We start from the raw sequence: 18,812 nt of genomic DNA, 5'->3' as shown, positions 1-18,812 counted from the left end.
GAGTCGGGCTCTTCAATGACAGATGCCGCAGGCGCTTCATCACCAAAGTCTCGTAGAACTCGAGCACAGGCCAATCGATGTACCGTAATGGAAGCCACCAGTTAACCGGACCGTGGATGGCCTCGTCTAGCCCTCGGAGGCCTTGGAAGCCACATCAACTGAAGGTTGGCGCTGACGATCTGTGGGACCCGTAGGGAGCCATACAGGTCATGTGGAACGGCTACGGTCCCGGCTCCGATGCGCCGAAGAGGACTTCCCCGCCGAAGATCGGTGAGCCTTGGAATCCGTGGAGCGTCTATCTGAATGAGCCGGCTTCTTAGAGGGCTGTGTAGAGACCGCAGGCCTGTCATCCGAAGTCTTAGGTATCGGTGGAGCTGAAGAAGCCGCACCCCCTGAAGAGGGGACTGGAACCCCGAACCCGCCGGTTTGGGTAAGGTCGCCATTGACGCCATTGTTTCTTCCAGCATGGTCGGTAGAATTGAACGTAACACTTCCACCACGGAGTCAGCAATCGAAGGCGAAGATTCCACCTTCTTGGTCCTCGCTGACACCACCTTCAGGTAAGCCGCGAACTCGACATCAGACAAGCCCGCACAAAGGTCGCATCTAGAAGTGAGGCCACACGAAACACGACAACCTGGACATAAGTCGTGTGGGTCGCCGCCGGCACTAACTTCTTGCAGCGTAAACACGCTCGAACTAGTCGCCTGAACATTATCAGATATGATAATAGTAATTTTTCAATCTGTGAAAAGAAAGAAAAACCAACCATAACACAAATACAAATGGCGTCCGACACGATAACCAGCGATATAACAACATTTCATGTAATTAACACTTGGCAAGTCAAGCGAAATACGCGAAAGACATACGAAAGCTAACGAAAATTAAGGTGAAAAACATTTCACCCAAACACAAAGCCAGTCAACACAGACGCAATTTTGCAAATGGCATCCGACACGACAACCGGCAATATAAACAACATTTCATGTAATTAAACGCTTGGAAAGTCAAGTGAAATACGCGAAAAAAACATACGAAAGCTAACGAAAACGAAGGTGAAAAACATTTCACCCAAACACGATTACAAAACCAAAGGTCTTATAAAAGTTGACTCCAAACAGAGCCAAGCAAAAGGACGTCCAGACCCTTTAGCGAAGAGAAAAAGAAGGAAGTTACAGTCATGTGACCGGAACTAGAGAGCAGTATGCAGTAGAAGAATTTAGGCCATCCCATTGGCTGTTGGGATGTTCGGACCAGACCACTTGCGTGGGGGGGAGGTGCCCTTGTTTGAGGACAGGTAATGGCTATAGAAATGAGTATTTTGCTGCAGCATAAAATGCCTGTTAGAATAGTACTGCTATAAGACTGAACAAAATATATGCACATATACCTGTTGATATCAACTTATTGATACACATTTGAAACATGCAGAAACTTACTATGAAAAAAACATTTTGACCCATGTAAGACTACATATTTTATAAAACAAACGAAACACTTGGTCTTTGACTTATTACTGATAAAATAAATACAGCTACCTTTTAGTGCAGAATTTGCTTTCTTTTTCAGTTTTGCATTTTCATGGGTCAGCATCTCCAACTGTTGCCTCTGATTGGTCAGCTTATTTTTGGCTGTCTGAAAAGCAGCTCTTAAATGATCCTGCTCCTTTTCATATTCCACATTCTCTTCCTTCAGTTGGGTACTTGACGCCTGCAGTTCCACTATTTCCTGAAAGGAAAGGTTTTAATTTCATTAAACTTGATTTCTGGGAGTATATTTAATTAACGATATATACCTCAGCTATCTGGCTTGTCTGTCCAGGACAGTGGGTTAGTGGTTAGTGGTTAGTAATTAGTGAGACGTTGTTTCTGGGTGCAATAAAATACTTTGAACTGAAAAAAAAGAAAGAAAGAAAAACCGATATCGGCTTTAACCTTTTGAGGTGTGTAAGAGTACATTATGGTAATTATTCGATTTATGTCCATGTAGGTAGTACTAAACCAAATAACTTCCGGCTGGGTCAAAGTTCGAGGTGCACCCAACTTTTGATAAAGAAGTGAACACCACAAGTCCTGTGATTGGTTATAAATATGAGTGTGTTGGTTGTGAAAAATAATAGTTTCATCTGGGTACAAAAAATATGCAATTTTATTTCATCTAGTACCAATGTGTCAAGTAGCCTTGTGCTTGAAACATGTATGGGGTACCTGTAAAAAAAAGTACTCGAATTATGTGCGGAACTAGGATAGTCATAGACGCTACCTGTTATCTCAGAAACGAGCAGCTTGACCCCCAATTTTTTCTGATTCACTTTAAGTGTGAGGGGTGGTAGTATTTATATCCATGGCGTTTATGTCGATTGATACGCTGCAGGTAGGAGTTTTAGCCACATATGTTACTATTGTCATCTATGGGATTTGATTTGGTAGTATACACCCTGTATCTCTCCAGCCCTGATATCATCTATGTTTCTGGGGGCAATAAAATACTTTGAACTGGAAAAAAGTGAAAACGGAAAACCCGAGAACACTATAAAAACTTTACCTTCTTAGTTTTCTCCAGTTCCTCCTTAATTTCAGTGACGTCCATCTCTTTCTGCTTCACCTGTTGCTTTAGTTCCTCCCTCTCTTTCTCCAAGGCACTCATCTTACTCTTCAGTTCCGCTGACGTCTGCTCCAGGGCAGCCATATTGGGCTGATCAGCCTGCTGACTGGCAGATTTGTTTTTCACTTCTTCCAATTCTTTTTTCTGATTTTCTAATTCTTTCTTCTGATCTTCTACCGACTTGTTGAGCATTTCTGTCTGTTCTTTGTACTTCCTTCCAATCTTCTTCAGCTGAAAAACAAAGATACAAGGTCAATTCTTATCATTTACATTGGAACACAAGTTACAATGCACTAAGGAACTAAGATTCAGTTATAAAATGTATATATTCAGCTAAAAAACAAAGATACAAGAAGATCTCAATCGATCCTTATAAAGAAAGAAAGAAAGAAAGGTTTTATTTAACGACGCACTCAACACATTTTATTTGCCGAACCCAGTACCTACCAGCCTGTAGACCAATGGCCTAACCACGACGCCACCGAGGCTGGTCCGATCCTTATAACTTCCATTGGAGCACAAGTTACAATGCATGAAACACTAAGATTCAGTTATATAATGTATGTGATTTAAAAACTCAGCTACAAGTAAGCAGTCAAGATGCTGAGGAGAAAGTCAAAACTATTAACCAGGTAATTTATTTCATTACTTGAAAAAATCATGGCATGATATATTGCTTTTTTCTTGATGATCGCATCTTTTCTCATACTGTACAAAAACTGTAGACAGCACTGGTCTTACTGGCCCATTAGGCTGTTTCTCGTTGCAGTCAGTGCACCACGACTGGTATATCAAAGTCCGTGGCACATTGCCACATACTATTCTGCCTTTCATAACTATAATACAAAATATTAATAAACACAAATCTATTTTTGTTCGTCTATTCATTCTATTATGTGTATTGTAGTTAGCTGTGTGGAAGGTCACAGAATTTTTATGTTTTTAATTTGATGACCTACAATAAATTTAAATGTACTGTTCTTCCATGTTGCCTTTAATTCAGTTCATGGATTTCTATTTTTGTTGCTTCCAGGTTTGGACTTGATGATAAAAAATAAATCAAAACTCTATTTACCTCCCTTTAATTACTGTAATAAATATAACCGGGGATTTCCCATACTTAAGCCGACCCAAAATGAAGCCCATGAGTTTAAAAATTTAAAATTTAAAATTCTGATATTTTTAAACAGGAATCCCCAGAAGGGAACCAAAATTTTAATCATATTTACTATTAAGAATAGAATAAGCTTTGTAGTGACAAATTTTAAATGCATTAGAAGTTTATGTCAAATTTCGATATCTTTACATTTTACTGTGATATGATAATAATAATAATAATAATAATAAAAACACCTTCAAATTAATCAATTACAAATATAATGTAATTAAATAAATCAATAATATAAAAATTGTAGTGTCCTTGCTTCGTCAAGAATCCTTACCTAATTTAATCAGAAATTACACATGAAATAAACATCATGTATTCATTAATATAACAATAACAATTATACTGACTGACGTCGGAAGCACTATAGCTCTTCCCTTTCCTCAACTATGAAACTGAAGTGAATAGAATGCATGTATACATTGCCCCTTATCAACTGAAAATCAAATTAATAACTGTCATACCTAACCCATCTGATGTTGAAACATGGCTTTGTATTTACTAAGGTTGTCTTGGAACGATAATTATTATGTACTCCGTTGCTATGCTATATATTTATTATAGTATTTATATTATTATTACAGTATAAATATACTAAAAGGCAAAGTTATTGTGACATGGATTTTTTGGAGTAATAAAGTTGTGAATGGATTATGGATGTAAAAAAGAGGAAATATGCATGAAACAGCTCGAAGAAATGCAACCAAGCAGTTGTTGCAGCGATTGCATGCTTTGTGCAAGAAACATGGAATATTCGGGAGAAATCCTGTCCAGTGTTCACCATAAAAGGCCACACATTCAGCCGCAAATCACTGCCACTCTGTGCAGCCTTCAGAAGTCCAGAAGTAAAAAAAAACCCATTAATGAAGTTTGATGCAATTTCGTCATGTCATGCCTCAGTAAAAATGACAGATGGGGAGTCATAGGGATGTTTGAATCTGGGACCTCACAATTCAACGTCCAAACAAACACCATATGGCACTTATGGCAACGATATCAACAAAACAACCAGGTCAGGGACCGTCACTGTAGCGGCCAACCACCCGTGACAAACCCTTGCCAAGACACATGGATCCAAACCACGCATCTGCGAAACAGGTTCCAGCCAGCAACCCTCTCAGCCTGTACCATCCCTGGTAACAACTTTCTCCAGCAGCATTTACTGACTGTGTGAACTTCGCTCTGGACCCCCTCTAGTGATGTGGCACATTTGCATATGGCAGGTGCGCCCCATTTCATGGACTATTGCTCGTTTCCATACCTTCTGACATTTCTCTTTCTATGTTATAACGTTTTATATACGGTAGTAAAAACATATCATCAATTATCTTTGTCTTTTGTATGTCACAATAACTTTTGCCTTTAGTATATGTTTTCCAACTTTTTTTCAACTTCTTAATTTAAGTCCTGGGCCTAATTTCAGATAAAACTTTATCTTCTTCCATGACTTAAATATGGGAAATCCCAAATTATATACATTGTTTTTTTACTATTTTTACTACTTTTACTACAGGTGTGCTACATTTACCCGTGTTTGGAGTTCGTGGATTTCCTTCTGTTTTGCTTCCAACTGCTGTTGACAGTCTGATGTATCACCCGACGTAGAGGACGCCTTTGCTTCCTGCAGATCTCTCTCCAACTTACAGATGCGACTTTCCAGTTGGGACTTCATACTGTTGAATTTCATCTCACTCTCTTCTTATATAAGATGCCACCAATTATTTCAGGCTTTTCATATTTAAATGCATATACATATACAAAAAAATCAAACCAAATGGAACTAATTAAAACTACTTGTAATTTGTTAAAGGGCAATAAGTTACATAATGAAAAAGAACTTTTTTTCCAACTTTGTAAGTAAAGGGTAAAAAAAATCATTAGCCAAAATTAACTCTCAAAATGGTTGAGCCATATGAACTTATAAAAACTTTAATCACTTACTAGAAAGACTTACATATTTAGATTTATCTTATACTATACAAAATGTAACTTCTGTATCAACTGTTATTGCAGGTAAAGACATTTAAAGGAAGGGACAATTAAGGCATTTGGTCTGGTATGCATATTCAACAATATATAACGCACATTATTGTTTAATATCAACAAGTATAATCGTATAGTTAATTAATGAAACGCTTAAATGTGATGGCTATTATATATAACGGGTGCAGCCATTTTGTACCATCCCAGTGAATACGCCCTCTGGCGAGCTGGTGGTTATGTAATACCTAACGTGTCACGTCAGGAATTAGTCTCTGAACTGAAGAAACAAAACATACCTGATGTTTGCAGATGCATCGCAATGTTCTGTAATAATATCCATCCCAGTAAGCCGGCAACAAGTATATATTATTTTTCAATACAAAATAAGCCACCATTGTCAAAGTGTTGAAATAACTGTATTGCTTTGTACATAAATTAACCCACGTACTGAAATAAAAATCGGAGTGTGTTCTTGGTTAATTGGTCTTTTCTTTCCATTGCCAGTACCTGTGGTTCCTGATTGGCAGGTGTATTGTCTGATAGCCGTGCGGACGCGGAGTGCGGAGTTTACCCTCCCTTTAAGTGACTGGAAATTTGGGCTCGCACCAAAGTGCCTCATGAATGATGGGGTGGACTCGGTCTTAGATAACTTTTGTCACTACATTCAAATTAAACTTTTTATTATGAAGCAGAACCTTGATTTTGAGAAAACATTTTGTTAATAAATTTAAGTTAAATGCATACTTTTTAAAATTAAACACACATTTGGCAAAAATGTGTTGAATTTAGGAATATTTTTCTCTGGAGTAATATTATGGAACTAATTTAAACTACTTGTAATTTGTTAGTGTGTGATAAGTTTTTTATTAACTTTGTAAATAAATGGGTCAAAACTGAGTATTTTGCTGCAGCATAAAATGCCTGTTAGAATAGTACTGCTATAAGACTGAACAAAATATATGCACATATACCTGTTGATATCAACTTATTGATACACATTTGAAACATGCAGAAACTTACTATGAAAAAAACATTTTGACCCATGTAAGACTACATATTTTATAAAACAAACGAAACACTTGGTCTTTGACTTATTACTGATAAAATAAATACAGCTACCTTTTAGTGCAGAATTTGCTTTCTTTTTCAGTTTTGCATTTTCATGGGTCAGCATCTCCAACTGTTGCCTCTGATTGATCAGCTTATTTTTGGCCGTCTGAAAAGCAGCTCTTGAATGACCCTGCTTCTTTTCATATTCCACATTCTCTTCCTTCAGTTTGGTACTTGACGCCTGCAGTTCCACTATTTCCTGAAAGGAAAGGTTTTAATTTCATTAAACTTGATTTTTGGGTGTATATTTAATTAACGATATATACCTCAGCTATCTGGCTCGTCTGTCCAGGACAGTGGGTTAGTGAAAAACAAAGATACAAGGTCAATTCTTATCATTTACATTGGAACACAAGTTACAATGCACTAAGGAACTAAGATTCAGTTATAAAATTTATATATTCAGCTGAAAAACAAAGATACAAGGTCTCAATTGATCCTTATAACTTCCATTGGAGCACAAGTTATAATGCATGAAACACTAAGATTCAGTTATATAATGTATGTGATTTAAGCACAATATTTTATTCGACTTAGCTTATACAGTCGAACCTCGTTAATACGGACAGAATGGTTTTCCCCCAAATTGACCGGATAAAGGAATTTCCGGTCTACTGAATCATGTTCAGAGTAGGCTCCCTTTGATTACAAAAAAACAACAACCAAAAAAACCCCAACAAGCATAAAATACAATCATTTATTTGTTTAACCTTCAATATCACATGCACACTGCACAAACCTCAGTCAATATTTCACAAAGTAATCTGAAATACGGCATTGTTTAATGGCACAGTTTGACGTAAAAGAGCTTTGCATTTTAAGAACAAGTTCAAGAAATGGACTTTTACGTTGGTTAACCGCACGCGCTTACAACCATGGCTAGTGGCATTGTCGACAACCAGAATAACATGACGACCTCTTGACTTCATCTGCCTATCAAAAGCTCTCAACCAATCACAGAACAGTTTGGATGTCATCCACACCTTCTTGTTGTGTCTGTACCTCTGGGTTGAAATCGGTTCCAAAACAACGTTTTCTTTTCTTTGGTTGGTTTTCCATAACGACAGTTAGAAAATGGTGTCAAAACCTTAAAAGTTTGATCTTTATGCCCCAACCAGATGGCAACAGTAACTCAAAATTGATTATCCTCAAGTGAGTGGACATTGTTAAGATAAGAAGCATTAAATTAAATGGAACATCGATCAAAGGAAATTTCTTACAAAATGTGCATTTCTCGATAAGTATTTAAAAAACCAAACATGTGATATCCCTCAACTCTGACCGTTTGTCTTTTGTCAACCAATTGTAACGACAGTAACTATAAGTTAATTATCCACAATTGACTGTTCTAACGATTATAAAACACAAAAGGATCATAGAGCGGTATATCTAACGCAGTGCACCGAACCGATAAGTGTGTAAAACAAACAGAGGTGTGAAACCCCTTGCAGCCATTAAAACTCGTGTGGATTGCCCGACTGGTCTTAACTGGTCACGTTTATTGAAGGCAGGTGATTTGTTGTTTTAGTGGTTAAATGAAGCAAATTTCCTTTATTCTTGACACTTTGTTTTGGATTATGACCGTCCGGATCCGGAAGCTGTATATCCGGACTAAAATTTGTATAGTAGCCGTTTCGTTTTGTCACTCATCTGTCCGGAAAGTGGGGTTTCCAGATAATCAGAGTCCGGATTAACGAGGTTCGACTGTACTTGGAATCATTACATCTAAAAAATGAATGTTTAATTTTCACCTAGTTCCAAACCCATGTACACATGTTGGATAATTTTCTCGTTTCATGAATACTTAATTGTATGAATACTGATCTCTGATCTATAGCAATTCCCCCCAATTTCATTAGACTAGTCTGAATCAGTTCTGGTAAATGAAATATTTTCTAGTTTGAGAAAAGAAACAATCATCAAGAAAAAAAGCAATATATCATGCCATGATTTTTTCAAGTAATGAAATAAATTACCTGGTTAATAGTTTTGACTTTCTCCTCAGCATCTTGTAGCTGAGTTTTTAGATTTGTAATCTCAACACTGAAAATAATAAATAATTACGGTCAAATAAAACAATTCAATAATGCAGTTAATCAAACAACTAAAATAAAGACCACTAGATAGTGGCGACTTGAAATTACATATACATTAACAAGATCTCAATTGAGAATAACTAGTTAATTACGTAGGCTTTGTCCTGTGAAAATAAGAATGGGAATTTCCCATTTGGCCTGAACAGGATAAAGCTGATATCCTACGTTATTAACTAGTTATTTATTTTTATCCTGCAGTCTGTAATTATTACAGGAAATAGCTATTATTTGTTATTTCAGCTACATTATACTATGACCTAGAGATTAAATGAGCAATTGTGTAATGTGGCTATGCATGTGACATCACATGCGTGATATTAAGTCATAATCTGCTAGTACATGTTTATGACTTTGCTTTAATCGGTGATCATAATTGGCCAATAGAAACAGTGGTTGCAGAATAAATGTTTAAAACCGATTGTATGATTGTAAGGACCACCAAAAAGCAATTACATATTAAAATATAAAAAAATTATGAAGAAATAAACAAACAAATAAAGAATATACTGACTGACTTGTTTGTATACTTGAATTCAGTTTTACTATTTCTGCCCTGAAATCAGGGGTTTCCCCAGGGCCGTTAGGCGTAGGGGCCCGACACGCCTTGATCCGTAAAGTAAGCGCTTTGACGGCGTGGAAGCGCCTTAAATCAATTTCCGCTAAGCCTTGATTTAAAGTGCTTTAGAAAAACAATTATCACAAGTATGAGCGTGGCAGTCGACTACCTCTTGCAAACAACATGTGTACCAGTATATCAAGCACACCTAATCACTATGACAGGTAAAACACTTCCTAAATACCTAACAATTGACCAGTCGTCTGCTCACAATTGGTGTTTGGTAATTTTATCACATCTACTGGGACCGCTAATCCGTCAGGAAGGTGCTTACGCGTAACGGGATTCCCGTGCCGAGCAATCAAGCTTCAAGACCGATCAAAGAAGATGCCCACTGACAGAATCAACTGTACTATTTAAATGAATAAACGATAGGTGAAGCACTTTTTAAATGTACAGTTAATTGGCAATCACTCATTTCTATCCTAACATCCCCTTCCCAAAACACACACAAACACTGAAAACATCCAGGGCTCGCGCTGTCGGTAGTCAAATTAGCCATTGGTTAATTAAAAATTACTCCAAGGGCTGAGTTCAGCCAGACCGAGCAAAAACAAAACGTTCGCTACACTGGTTTGTACGCTTCACGTTAAACCAAATGGGCACGACGGACAACTATCAAATAGTTCGCGAACGTTAGGAAGAACGTTTGTTGGCTGAACCGAGGAGAGCTCTCGGCGCGAATATACGTCACGCTTCAGAGTCCGCTGACACCTACGTGTCAAAAGACATCATTGCGGATTCTAAACAATACGATTACACAGAAGTAAATCTTGATGTAAATTTGTAGAAAAACAATAGTTGTTTGCATTAATGAATACCTAACTGCAGTTTCGTTTATTTCCTTTGTCTTTGTTAATTTTATACCTATGGTCGAGAGTACGCATGCAGATCGCGATCGCGGAAAATGAACACATAGCCTAGTATTTATACAAATTACAGTTAAACGTACACTGAATTAGTTGACAATAATCATATTTGTTATATATATATATATATTTGTAAGACTGTAAGGTGACATTTAATTGAGCTGGAATTTAAAAAGACCGTAAATTAATATATATATATATATATATATATATTTTTTTTTTTTAAATAAATGGAATATACTGTGAAGTCAGCATTCTTAGCCTAGGTATTTTACAAGCAGAAATCACAACAAACATTTAACACGATGCTGAAATCAACAGCAACAACATGGCACAAATTATGAAATTGTTGGGGGTGGAGAATTGATGGGTTTACCATACTTAAAAAAAAGAAAGTAAAAAAAAAGAAAAAAAGCATAATTAGCCGGATTGAAGGCAAACACTTAAAGGGACATTCCCTAGTTTTTAAACACTAACGCATATTTTTGACTATTATAGCCGTTTTGGATAACTTAAATCATACTTTACTTACACAAAATGCATTTCACATATTTTTAAAAACACACGTGCATCTGAGAAGTAACATTTATGGATTCGAGTTTTAGTCTATTTTTAGAAAATATTTCACCATTTCAAAGTCACAGACTCATGTTTCACTCGATTGTAACTTTATCCAAATGTGTTACAGGTTTGTAGATTAAATAAACTTAGTGTTAATTTTCACAGGTTGAAACTAGGGTATGTCCCTTTAACTGTTTCAACCCACTACCCCACTTATTTTGGCTTGATTTGTGTTATACTGATGCTAAAAATGTAAGCGCCTTAAAAAAATCCTGGGGAAAGGCCTCTGAAATATAAAAGCTATTGATGTGAACATTTTATCTAAATGAATACTTGAAAAGGATGAGGTTGGAATGGAGTAGCTTTTAATTTTTGGAGTGTGTGTGGCAATTTTGTACCATAGACTTGCTTTATTATAAGATATCTTGTTGAGGAAGACAATGAAGAAACATTACCTCTAGTAATGGAGTATAGTTTCTGCATGCAGATTTTAATCATTCAAATGTAACATTGAAGCAAAATATATGTAACTTTTATCATCATCATTAATATAATACTTTGTGACATAACAAAGAACCCCATTTATAGCATACACTTTCCTTCAGTGAATTAAGGAAGATTTTTTTTTTATTTAACAAGTGCATACTCAATGCATTTTTATTTTCTTTACTGCACACTGGATTAACTTGGTTTACAGTACCTTAAAACTGAAGTTAAAACACTGTTTAGGTTTGCCATTCTGGCTGGGGATTTTCAAAGGTATCTTAGTGCTACGAAATTGTAAAACCATCGTAGGCTGTGACGTCCTTATAACACATGCTAAGATAGCTTTGAAATTACTGGCCCTGGATCCTACTAGTCGAGTAATGGTCTTAATAATGAGGGTGAAACACTTTACCTCTGTTTTGACTTTTCTTCATTACTCTGTGCAATCTGTCGGCGCATAGTTTCCTTCTCTTGCCTAAATCAAGTAGCAAAATGATGGACTAAGTGACAAGAGTATTGCATACAAATACGTCCTCTAAAAGTAAATGACACAACTTTGTAGACAGATTTGTGCTAAAGGAAGGAAATGTTTTATTTAACGACACACTCAACATATTTTATTACGGTTATAGGGTGTCAGACATGTGATTAAGGACTACACAGATATTGAGAGGAAACCCGCTGTCACCACTTCATGGGTTACTCTTTTCGATTAGCAGCAAGGGATCTTTTATATGTATCATCCCAGATAGGGATTTGTACTAAAGCAACAAATTTCAAAAAGCAAAACCAAATGAAGCAGAAGCACCCAATTTATGGAAATGAACACTTCATAAAATATATTTCTTGTTTATACTGGGTATCGAAAATGGCAGCAACCACATGTACTTTTCCTTAGCTAAACAATCTGGCCTCAGACTAGAGTTATTTGGTTGTCCAAAATACGGAAACTAATGCGAGAAAATATAGTTTTCTTGTTATGTGATTAATGGCTGGGGAGCTGCTTAGTATACTGGATTGTTACACTGGGTTTAACAGGTAAGAGGATGCAGTTAGTGAATATGTGCACTTGGTTTACACTGGATACTGCATAATGTCCCCCAGAGCACATTGAAGTCATGCATAATTTGTGAAATATGCACAGAAATGGGTGTGATTCGGTCCCTTAGCCCACGTGTGTTTGTTTACATTGATATAACGCGGAAAAGAGCTGGACAACAGAGGTCATCCTTTTGAGTGTTCATTGGGCCCAGGCAGGTAATGTTTCCTGTGAAATGCTAATGGCCTGGTGAAATTAATAAAAGTGCTACAGCCACTGGGGCTACATGAGAATACATAGTGAAATTAATTGTGGTCTGAGGCCTGATATAGTAGGATGTTTGACACAGGGTGACACACTTTGATACCTAATTGTGAGGTAACTATGACAGTTACAGGACTCAAAATGTACATGCTAATTGTCCAGATAGGTGGAAATCTGAAACTAATCAGTTTGGGTGATGAATATTTTATTTTGTTTAATTAAATTAAATTTTATTATATTTATATTTTCAAAATTTGTAATTTCACAAATTATGACACGATTCAGCCTGCATTGTACCCCTATCAGGTCATAGGTCATTCTTTTCAATCAGAATGTATTTCTACACCCTGTGGTAGCCTCACTTTGAAGGTTAAGGTTAAATAAGTCAATATGGAGGATTTCTTCAATGATGTTTGACACAGGGTAACACACTTTGATACCTAATTGTGAGGTAACTATGACAGTTACAGGACTCAAAATGTACATGCTAATTGTCCAGATAGGTGGAAATCTGAAACTAATCAGTTTGGGTGATGAATATTTTATTTTGTTTAATTAAATTAAATTTTATTATATTTATATTTTCAAAATTTGTAATTTCACAAATTATGACACGATTCAGCCTGCATTGTACCCTATCAGGTCATAGGTCATTCTTTTCAATCAGAATGTATTTCTACACCCTGTGGTAGCCTCACTTTGAAGGTTAAGGTTAAATAAGTCAATATGGAGGATTTCTTCAATGATGTTTGACACAGGGTAACACACTTTGATACCTAATTGTGAGGTAACTATGACAGTTACAGGACTCAAAATGTACATGATAATTGTGCAGATAGGTGGAAATCTGAAACTTATCAGTTTGGGTGATGAATATTTTATTTCTTTAAATTAAATTAAATTTTATTGTATTTATATTTTGAAATTTGTAATTTCACAAATTATAACATGATTTGACCTGCATTGTACCCGTATCAGGTCATAGGTCATTCTTTTCAATCAGAATGTATCCCTACACCCTGTGAGAGCCTCACTTTGAGTATTAAGGCTAACTGAATAAGTCAAAATGGAGGCTTTTTTTCAAAAATACCAGAAGGTAATTTTTTCAAAATGTGATCCTGGGCCAAATGGTGAATGTATAATATAGAATGGGCCTCCCAGACCAAATGGATATGGTGCTATTAAGTTCAAATCACCAATCACAGGCCAGTATCGTACAGTAAATGCTCACAGATTAAGTTTCATGGTCTTTAATAAGGAGATGGACATAGATGGCAGTGACATCAGTCACCTGTGCCATAACCGTCTTTGTATGTTTAAAGATCACTTATCTGCTGAGCCACATGCAATTAACAGCTCGCGCATACAATGTGTGAACAGGGATGTCTGTCAGGGACATGGACAATACCCTCCCTGCCTCTTGCATCTCAGAATGCATAACATATAAGAATGTAAAACAATAACAAAGTTTAATTTAAAGAAATATTTTATGTCATAAAATCACATATAAATATCACATATAAATATCACATGATACATTTATTCAAAAGCATACATTTATTCACATTACTATTTTTTATTGTTTAAAGTCAATCTTCAATGTCTAGGGTTCATGTCCACAGCAGAAATGCTATCATGCAAACTGATAGTTCCTATATTATATGTATCACTTGAAAGTTTGTGACAAAAATTACTTTGAATAACTGTGGTCACAGGAGTTGTCTGCTCTTTGACTGTCAATATCTAATAATCCTTTCTTGTAGTCAGCTTGTTGATCTCTGTGCAAATGTTTATATTGTAAGTGATCTCTAATTTTACTTCCTTGCTGGACTAAGTGCCTTTTAACCACCTGTGGATTGTTTTGATATCTTTTTTGATAGTCCGACTCTTTGTCCATCTGACGCAGTGAACGCCTCACCCGAGCTGACAGTTCGATGCCACAGTACTTGCACTTTTCTATCATCGATGTTCCCGGGGCGTTGTTCAGCCTGTGGATGGTGGATGCAGCTCTCCCAGTCATCGTTCATGAATAGTTCACATTCTTAGGTAAGGAAACACTGGGAGAACGGTTCGCAGCCTCACATTTCTGTGTGTCTGTATACAGTTTCATTTGCTCTACAGCTGAAATACTTAGTTTAATCTTCAGAAGTTCCAGTACTAACATTTTGTCATTTTCATTCATATTCAGCTCTGTGATTCTGTGTGTACCCAGGAACATGGATCGGTGCCACCAGTTGTTCGTTATTCCTCCACTGCAGACGACCGAGTACCGCGAACACTTTGAACAGTCACCACAGTAGCACGAAAGTGTCGATTGCAGGACCTTTGGTAAGTTTCGTTTCAGTACACCGATATTACCAGTGTGTAGTTTCATCAGTTCTTTAAGAATTAAACTGCACCTTGCTTTCATATCCTGGCTGAATACCTTCTGTGCATCACGCTTTTGTTCACGGGTGGACCCAGTAAACATGTCGGGACTGAAGTTAGCTTTGTAACACTTACGAAACTGACTCTGACCTAAGTGGGTTGGATCAGCTAGCCGCTGCACTTTCCACATTGGATCTAGAAGTTTCAAAGCACTATCAACTCCAGCAGATGATCTGGAATCTCAATCTGTTGTGACGTATTTTATGAAAATACCTTGTAGAGCCAAGTCTGTTCCGATATCTTTTCCCCATCTCGTATTCCGACAGCGGAGCAAATGGCGGCAAGTTTGCTGTGCAGTCAGGATGACCACCGGGACACGTCACATGAATACCTTTGTTTCTTAACCAGGCTCCGGTCCAACAAAGTTTATTCTGGAAGCAGGCACTTACAATGAATTTTCTTTCAGTCATTGTTTCACACGCAAGTCCTATAGCTTGTGATGCATTCTGGCCCGGTTTCTTCCGACTTGTTATTGTCGTGGAGTTGTATCTCCCATCCATGGCTATGTTAATTTCATCACGTTCATTTCCACGTTTCATGTTAATGTCTTTCAGTAGCTCAACTTTTTGTGCCATATCTTTTTCATTTAGATCTGTTACAGCTGTTGATACCTTGTATGATGTTCTCTGCATGCTGCTCCGACACGGTGGTGGAATGTCCATGCCTGCCAATAGCACTCTCGCTCTCGTATTGCCGACGGGAGTATCTTGGAGACCGATAGCAAGACCCACATTAGTTTTTGCTGCATTTGGTCCAGGTTTATTTGTCTTCACCTCATTGTACAATTTGCTTTTAGGAGGAGTGAAGTCACAATTCACACAGTGTAGTGTGACTTTCCAACAAAGACCCCACTTAACCTCTTTTAATATTTGCATTTCAGGCTCGTCGCACTCAGGGGAAGCTGTTGAGTGGTATCTGAAAGCTGCATTCCATGCATCTACCATTCTGTCATTGTCCATTATTCTCATGCCTTCTTTGTCTTTACACTGTTGTTCTTCTTTCATTTCAGACGCAGTACATGTACTTGTAATGGGATGTAGCAGGCGGACTGGCTGTGATGCACCTTCGCAATCTGGAGTGGATATGGTGGCTGAAGTAGAACTCGACTTCGTGACCAAGGCAAACTCGTCTATATTCATCCGGACTACTGGTCGCAACTTCTCAGTTCAGTGTGAGATTCTGGACTTGCATGTTCATGCAGCAGAGTTTCACCCTTATTCCAAGGTGCATGTCCATTCTTGAACTGTGTCTTTCGTCTTGTATTGCCTTCCATGGATGTGACTCGTAGTGTATAAAACAGTGAAATACTTATTGTGGTATGCATGTCCACCCTTATATATATCAGTTCATGTGTGATGTCACTTTCAGTTCTGATGCATTAAAACATTTCAATGCAGTGGCAGTTGACAGCTTTTTTTGTTCACTGTGTATTCGGTACTGCATCTTTGCAGGCTGGAGCCCTGTCCTCTGCATTCAGGTGTGACCTGTTACGGTGTGCAGACACCTTGCTAATTACCCTCACCAGAATGACACTCGAGCAGTCCTAATTTGTAATTGGCATATGTTGACTGTGTGCAGTATCCAAAATTTTACAGTTTTAAAGATTAAATTTTGTTTAAAAAGAGAACTTTGTGGGAATTTCTTTTTTGAAAATGTATCAATTTAAATTAAATTGAATTTTGTTTTGAAAAAATCATATTCCTGCCAACTGCTATATTTCAATTGCAGAGAACACAATAAGGAGCAAGTTTCTTTTTGTTGTTCAGAAAAATGTCTGTAACTTTTTAAGTTATTGCATAATTACTAGTCCACTATTGGGAATAATTTGACGCAGATTGCCGCCTTTTGCAGCACAGGCAGTCCCCCATTTCACAGGCTCCAATAGCCATATTTGGTATCAAATATTCTTTTTATTGCCTGTATGCAACTTGACATATGTATTTAAATGCCATATGTGAGTTTGAGTGTCATGGTGAAAACAATTTTGGTCTGATAGGCTTCAGACTAGAGTTATCCACCCATTTGGTTGTCCAAAATACGGAAACTAATGCGAGAAAATAGTTTTCTTGTTATGTGATTAATGGCTGGGGAGCTGCTTAGTATACTGGATTGTTACACTGGGTTTGACAGGTAAGAGGATGCAGTTAGTGAATGGTTTACACTGGATACTGCATAATGTCCCCCAGAGCACATTGAAGTCATGCAAAATTTGTGAAAAATGCACAGAAATGGGCGTGATTCGGTCCCTTAGCCCACGTGTGTTTGTTTACATTGATATAACGCAGAAAAGAGCTGGACAACAGATGTCGCCCTTTTGAGTGTTCATTGGGCCCAGGCAGGTAATGTTTCCTGTGAAATGCTAATGGCCTGGTGAAATTAATAAAAGTGCTACAGCCACTGGGGCTACATGAGAATACATAGTGAAATTAATTGTGGTCTGAGGTCATCACAAACCCTGTTCCCTACTCACTTTGAATCTATTCAAAATTCCTGGTCCCTACTCATTCTAGATCTACTCTAAACCATGTTCTCTGATCACTCATTAAATCTATCCAAAACCCTGATTCCTTTTCACTCTGTCTATCCCAAACACTGGTCTCTATTTACTCCGAATCTATTCCAAACCCTAATCCTAATTCACTCTTGATCTATTCCAAACCTTGGACTGTACTAATTTATAGATCATTTTCAAACCCTTGTCCCTACTCATTTATAGATTATTTTCAAAGCTGGGTCCCTACTCACAAGACTCTCTTGTGTTCCTCGGGATCTGCCTTGTGTGACTGCTCTATCAGGTGGTTTGTTCGCAACTTCCACCGATCAACTTCATTCATCAGAGAACTCTTCTCACTGACTAATGTGTCTCTCTGGGCCTGAAGAGTGCGTATGGTTGTTTGGTAAAGTGCAATGTCCGCTTCCAGTTTCTTTACCTACATATATAGAAAACATTTAAACAAGCATTCTGAGAGTACTTCTAAAAGAGTACATGTCCCCTACCAGGCCCAACAAATTTTCATATCTCCTAAATGCAAGGGCCATAACTCTGTGAAAAGTGGGTAACTCGCCATTAAGTTAAAACTTATTTGTAACAGTACGTGATCATGCTACAGACTAAATTTCAGCTCAATATTCTCAAGCATGGCAAAAACAAAAGTCTGGTAAAGAAAATAAAGGAAAGAGACACAGACAAATATTTACAACTGAATTAAGGTTTGTTATAAAGGATTGTTATTATGAATTAAGGTTTGTTATAAAGGTTTGTTATTATGAATTAAGGTTTGTTATAAAGGTTTGTTATTATGTAGTCAAATCTTACTTTGGTTTCACCTTCTTGCAGCTGACTCTGTAGTTTATCTTGTTCCTCTCGCAGTGTCTTGTTACTGTCAGACAGTAGATTGAGAATTTCAACTTTCTTCATCATCACGGCATGCTGAGATGCAACCTGAACAGCGATCTGAAAAGCCAACCTTGAAGCAATTACCTGAGCAACAATTTGAAGTCGACCATGAAAAAGTGATGAAGACAATATGATGTACTGAGAATCTGGAGAAAACTTGGAGTGTTTTCTCTTTTATAGATACATTACCTT

At 37.2% G+C, this 18,812-nt stretch overlaps 1 protein-coding gene across 1 annotated transcript in view; it reads right to left on the bottom strand.

Annotated features, from left to right (window-relative positions):
- Positions 1-18,812, bottom strand: part of LOC121374485 (nucleoprotein TPR-like) — a 73,135-nt gene that overhangs the window by 27,373 nt on the left and 26,950 nt on the right. Inside the window, exons 10-17 of the mRNA XM_041501583.1 lie at positions 18,540-18,677; positions 17,969-18,153; positions 11,906-11,968; positions 8,842-8,908; positions 6,875-7,064; positions 5,301-5,470; positions 2,548-2,838; positions 1,542-1,731 (exon numbers count right to left, since the gene is read on the bottom strand). Of these exons, the coding sequence (XP_041357517.1) occupies positions 1,542-1,731; positions 2,548-2,838; positions 5,301-5,470; positions 6,875-7,064; positions 8,842-8,908; positions 11,906-11,968; positions 17,969-18,153; positions 18,540-18,677 (1,294 nt within the window). The remainder of the gene's footprint in view (positions 1-1,541; positions 1,732-2,547; positions 2,839-5,300; positions 5,471-6,874; positions 7,065-8,841; positions 8,909-11,905; positions 11,969-17,968; positions 18,154-18,539; positions 18,678-18,812) is intronic.

Source organism: Gigantopelta aegis, chromosome 6, assembly GCF_016097555.1.
Source record: "Gigantopelta aegis isolate Gae_Host chromosome 6, Gae_host_genome, whole genome shotgun sequence".
In the NCBI taxonomy this organism is placed as follows: Eukaryota; Metazoa; Mollusca; class Gastropoda; order Neomphalida; family Peltospiridae; genus Gigantopelta; species Gigantopelta aegis.
Note: the sequence above shows the minus strand (reverse complement) of the source record. Positions and strands in the feature narration are given on the sequence as shown.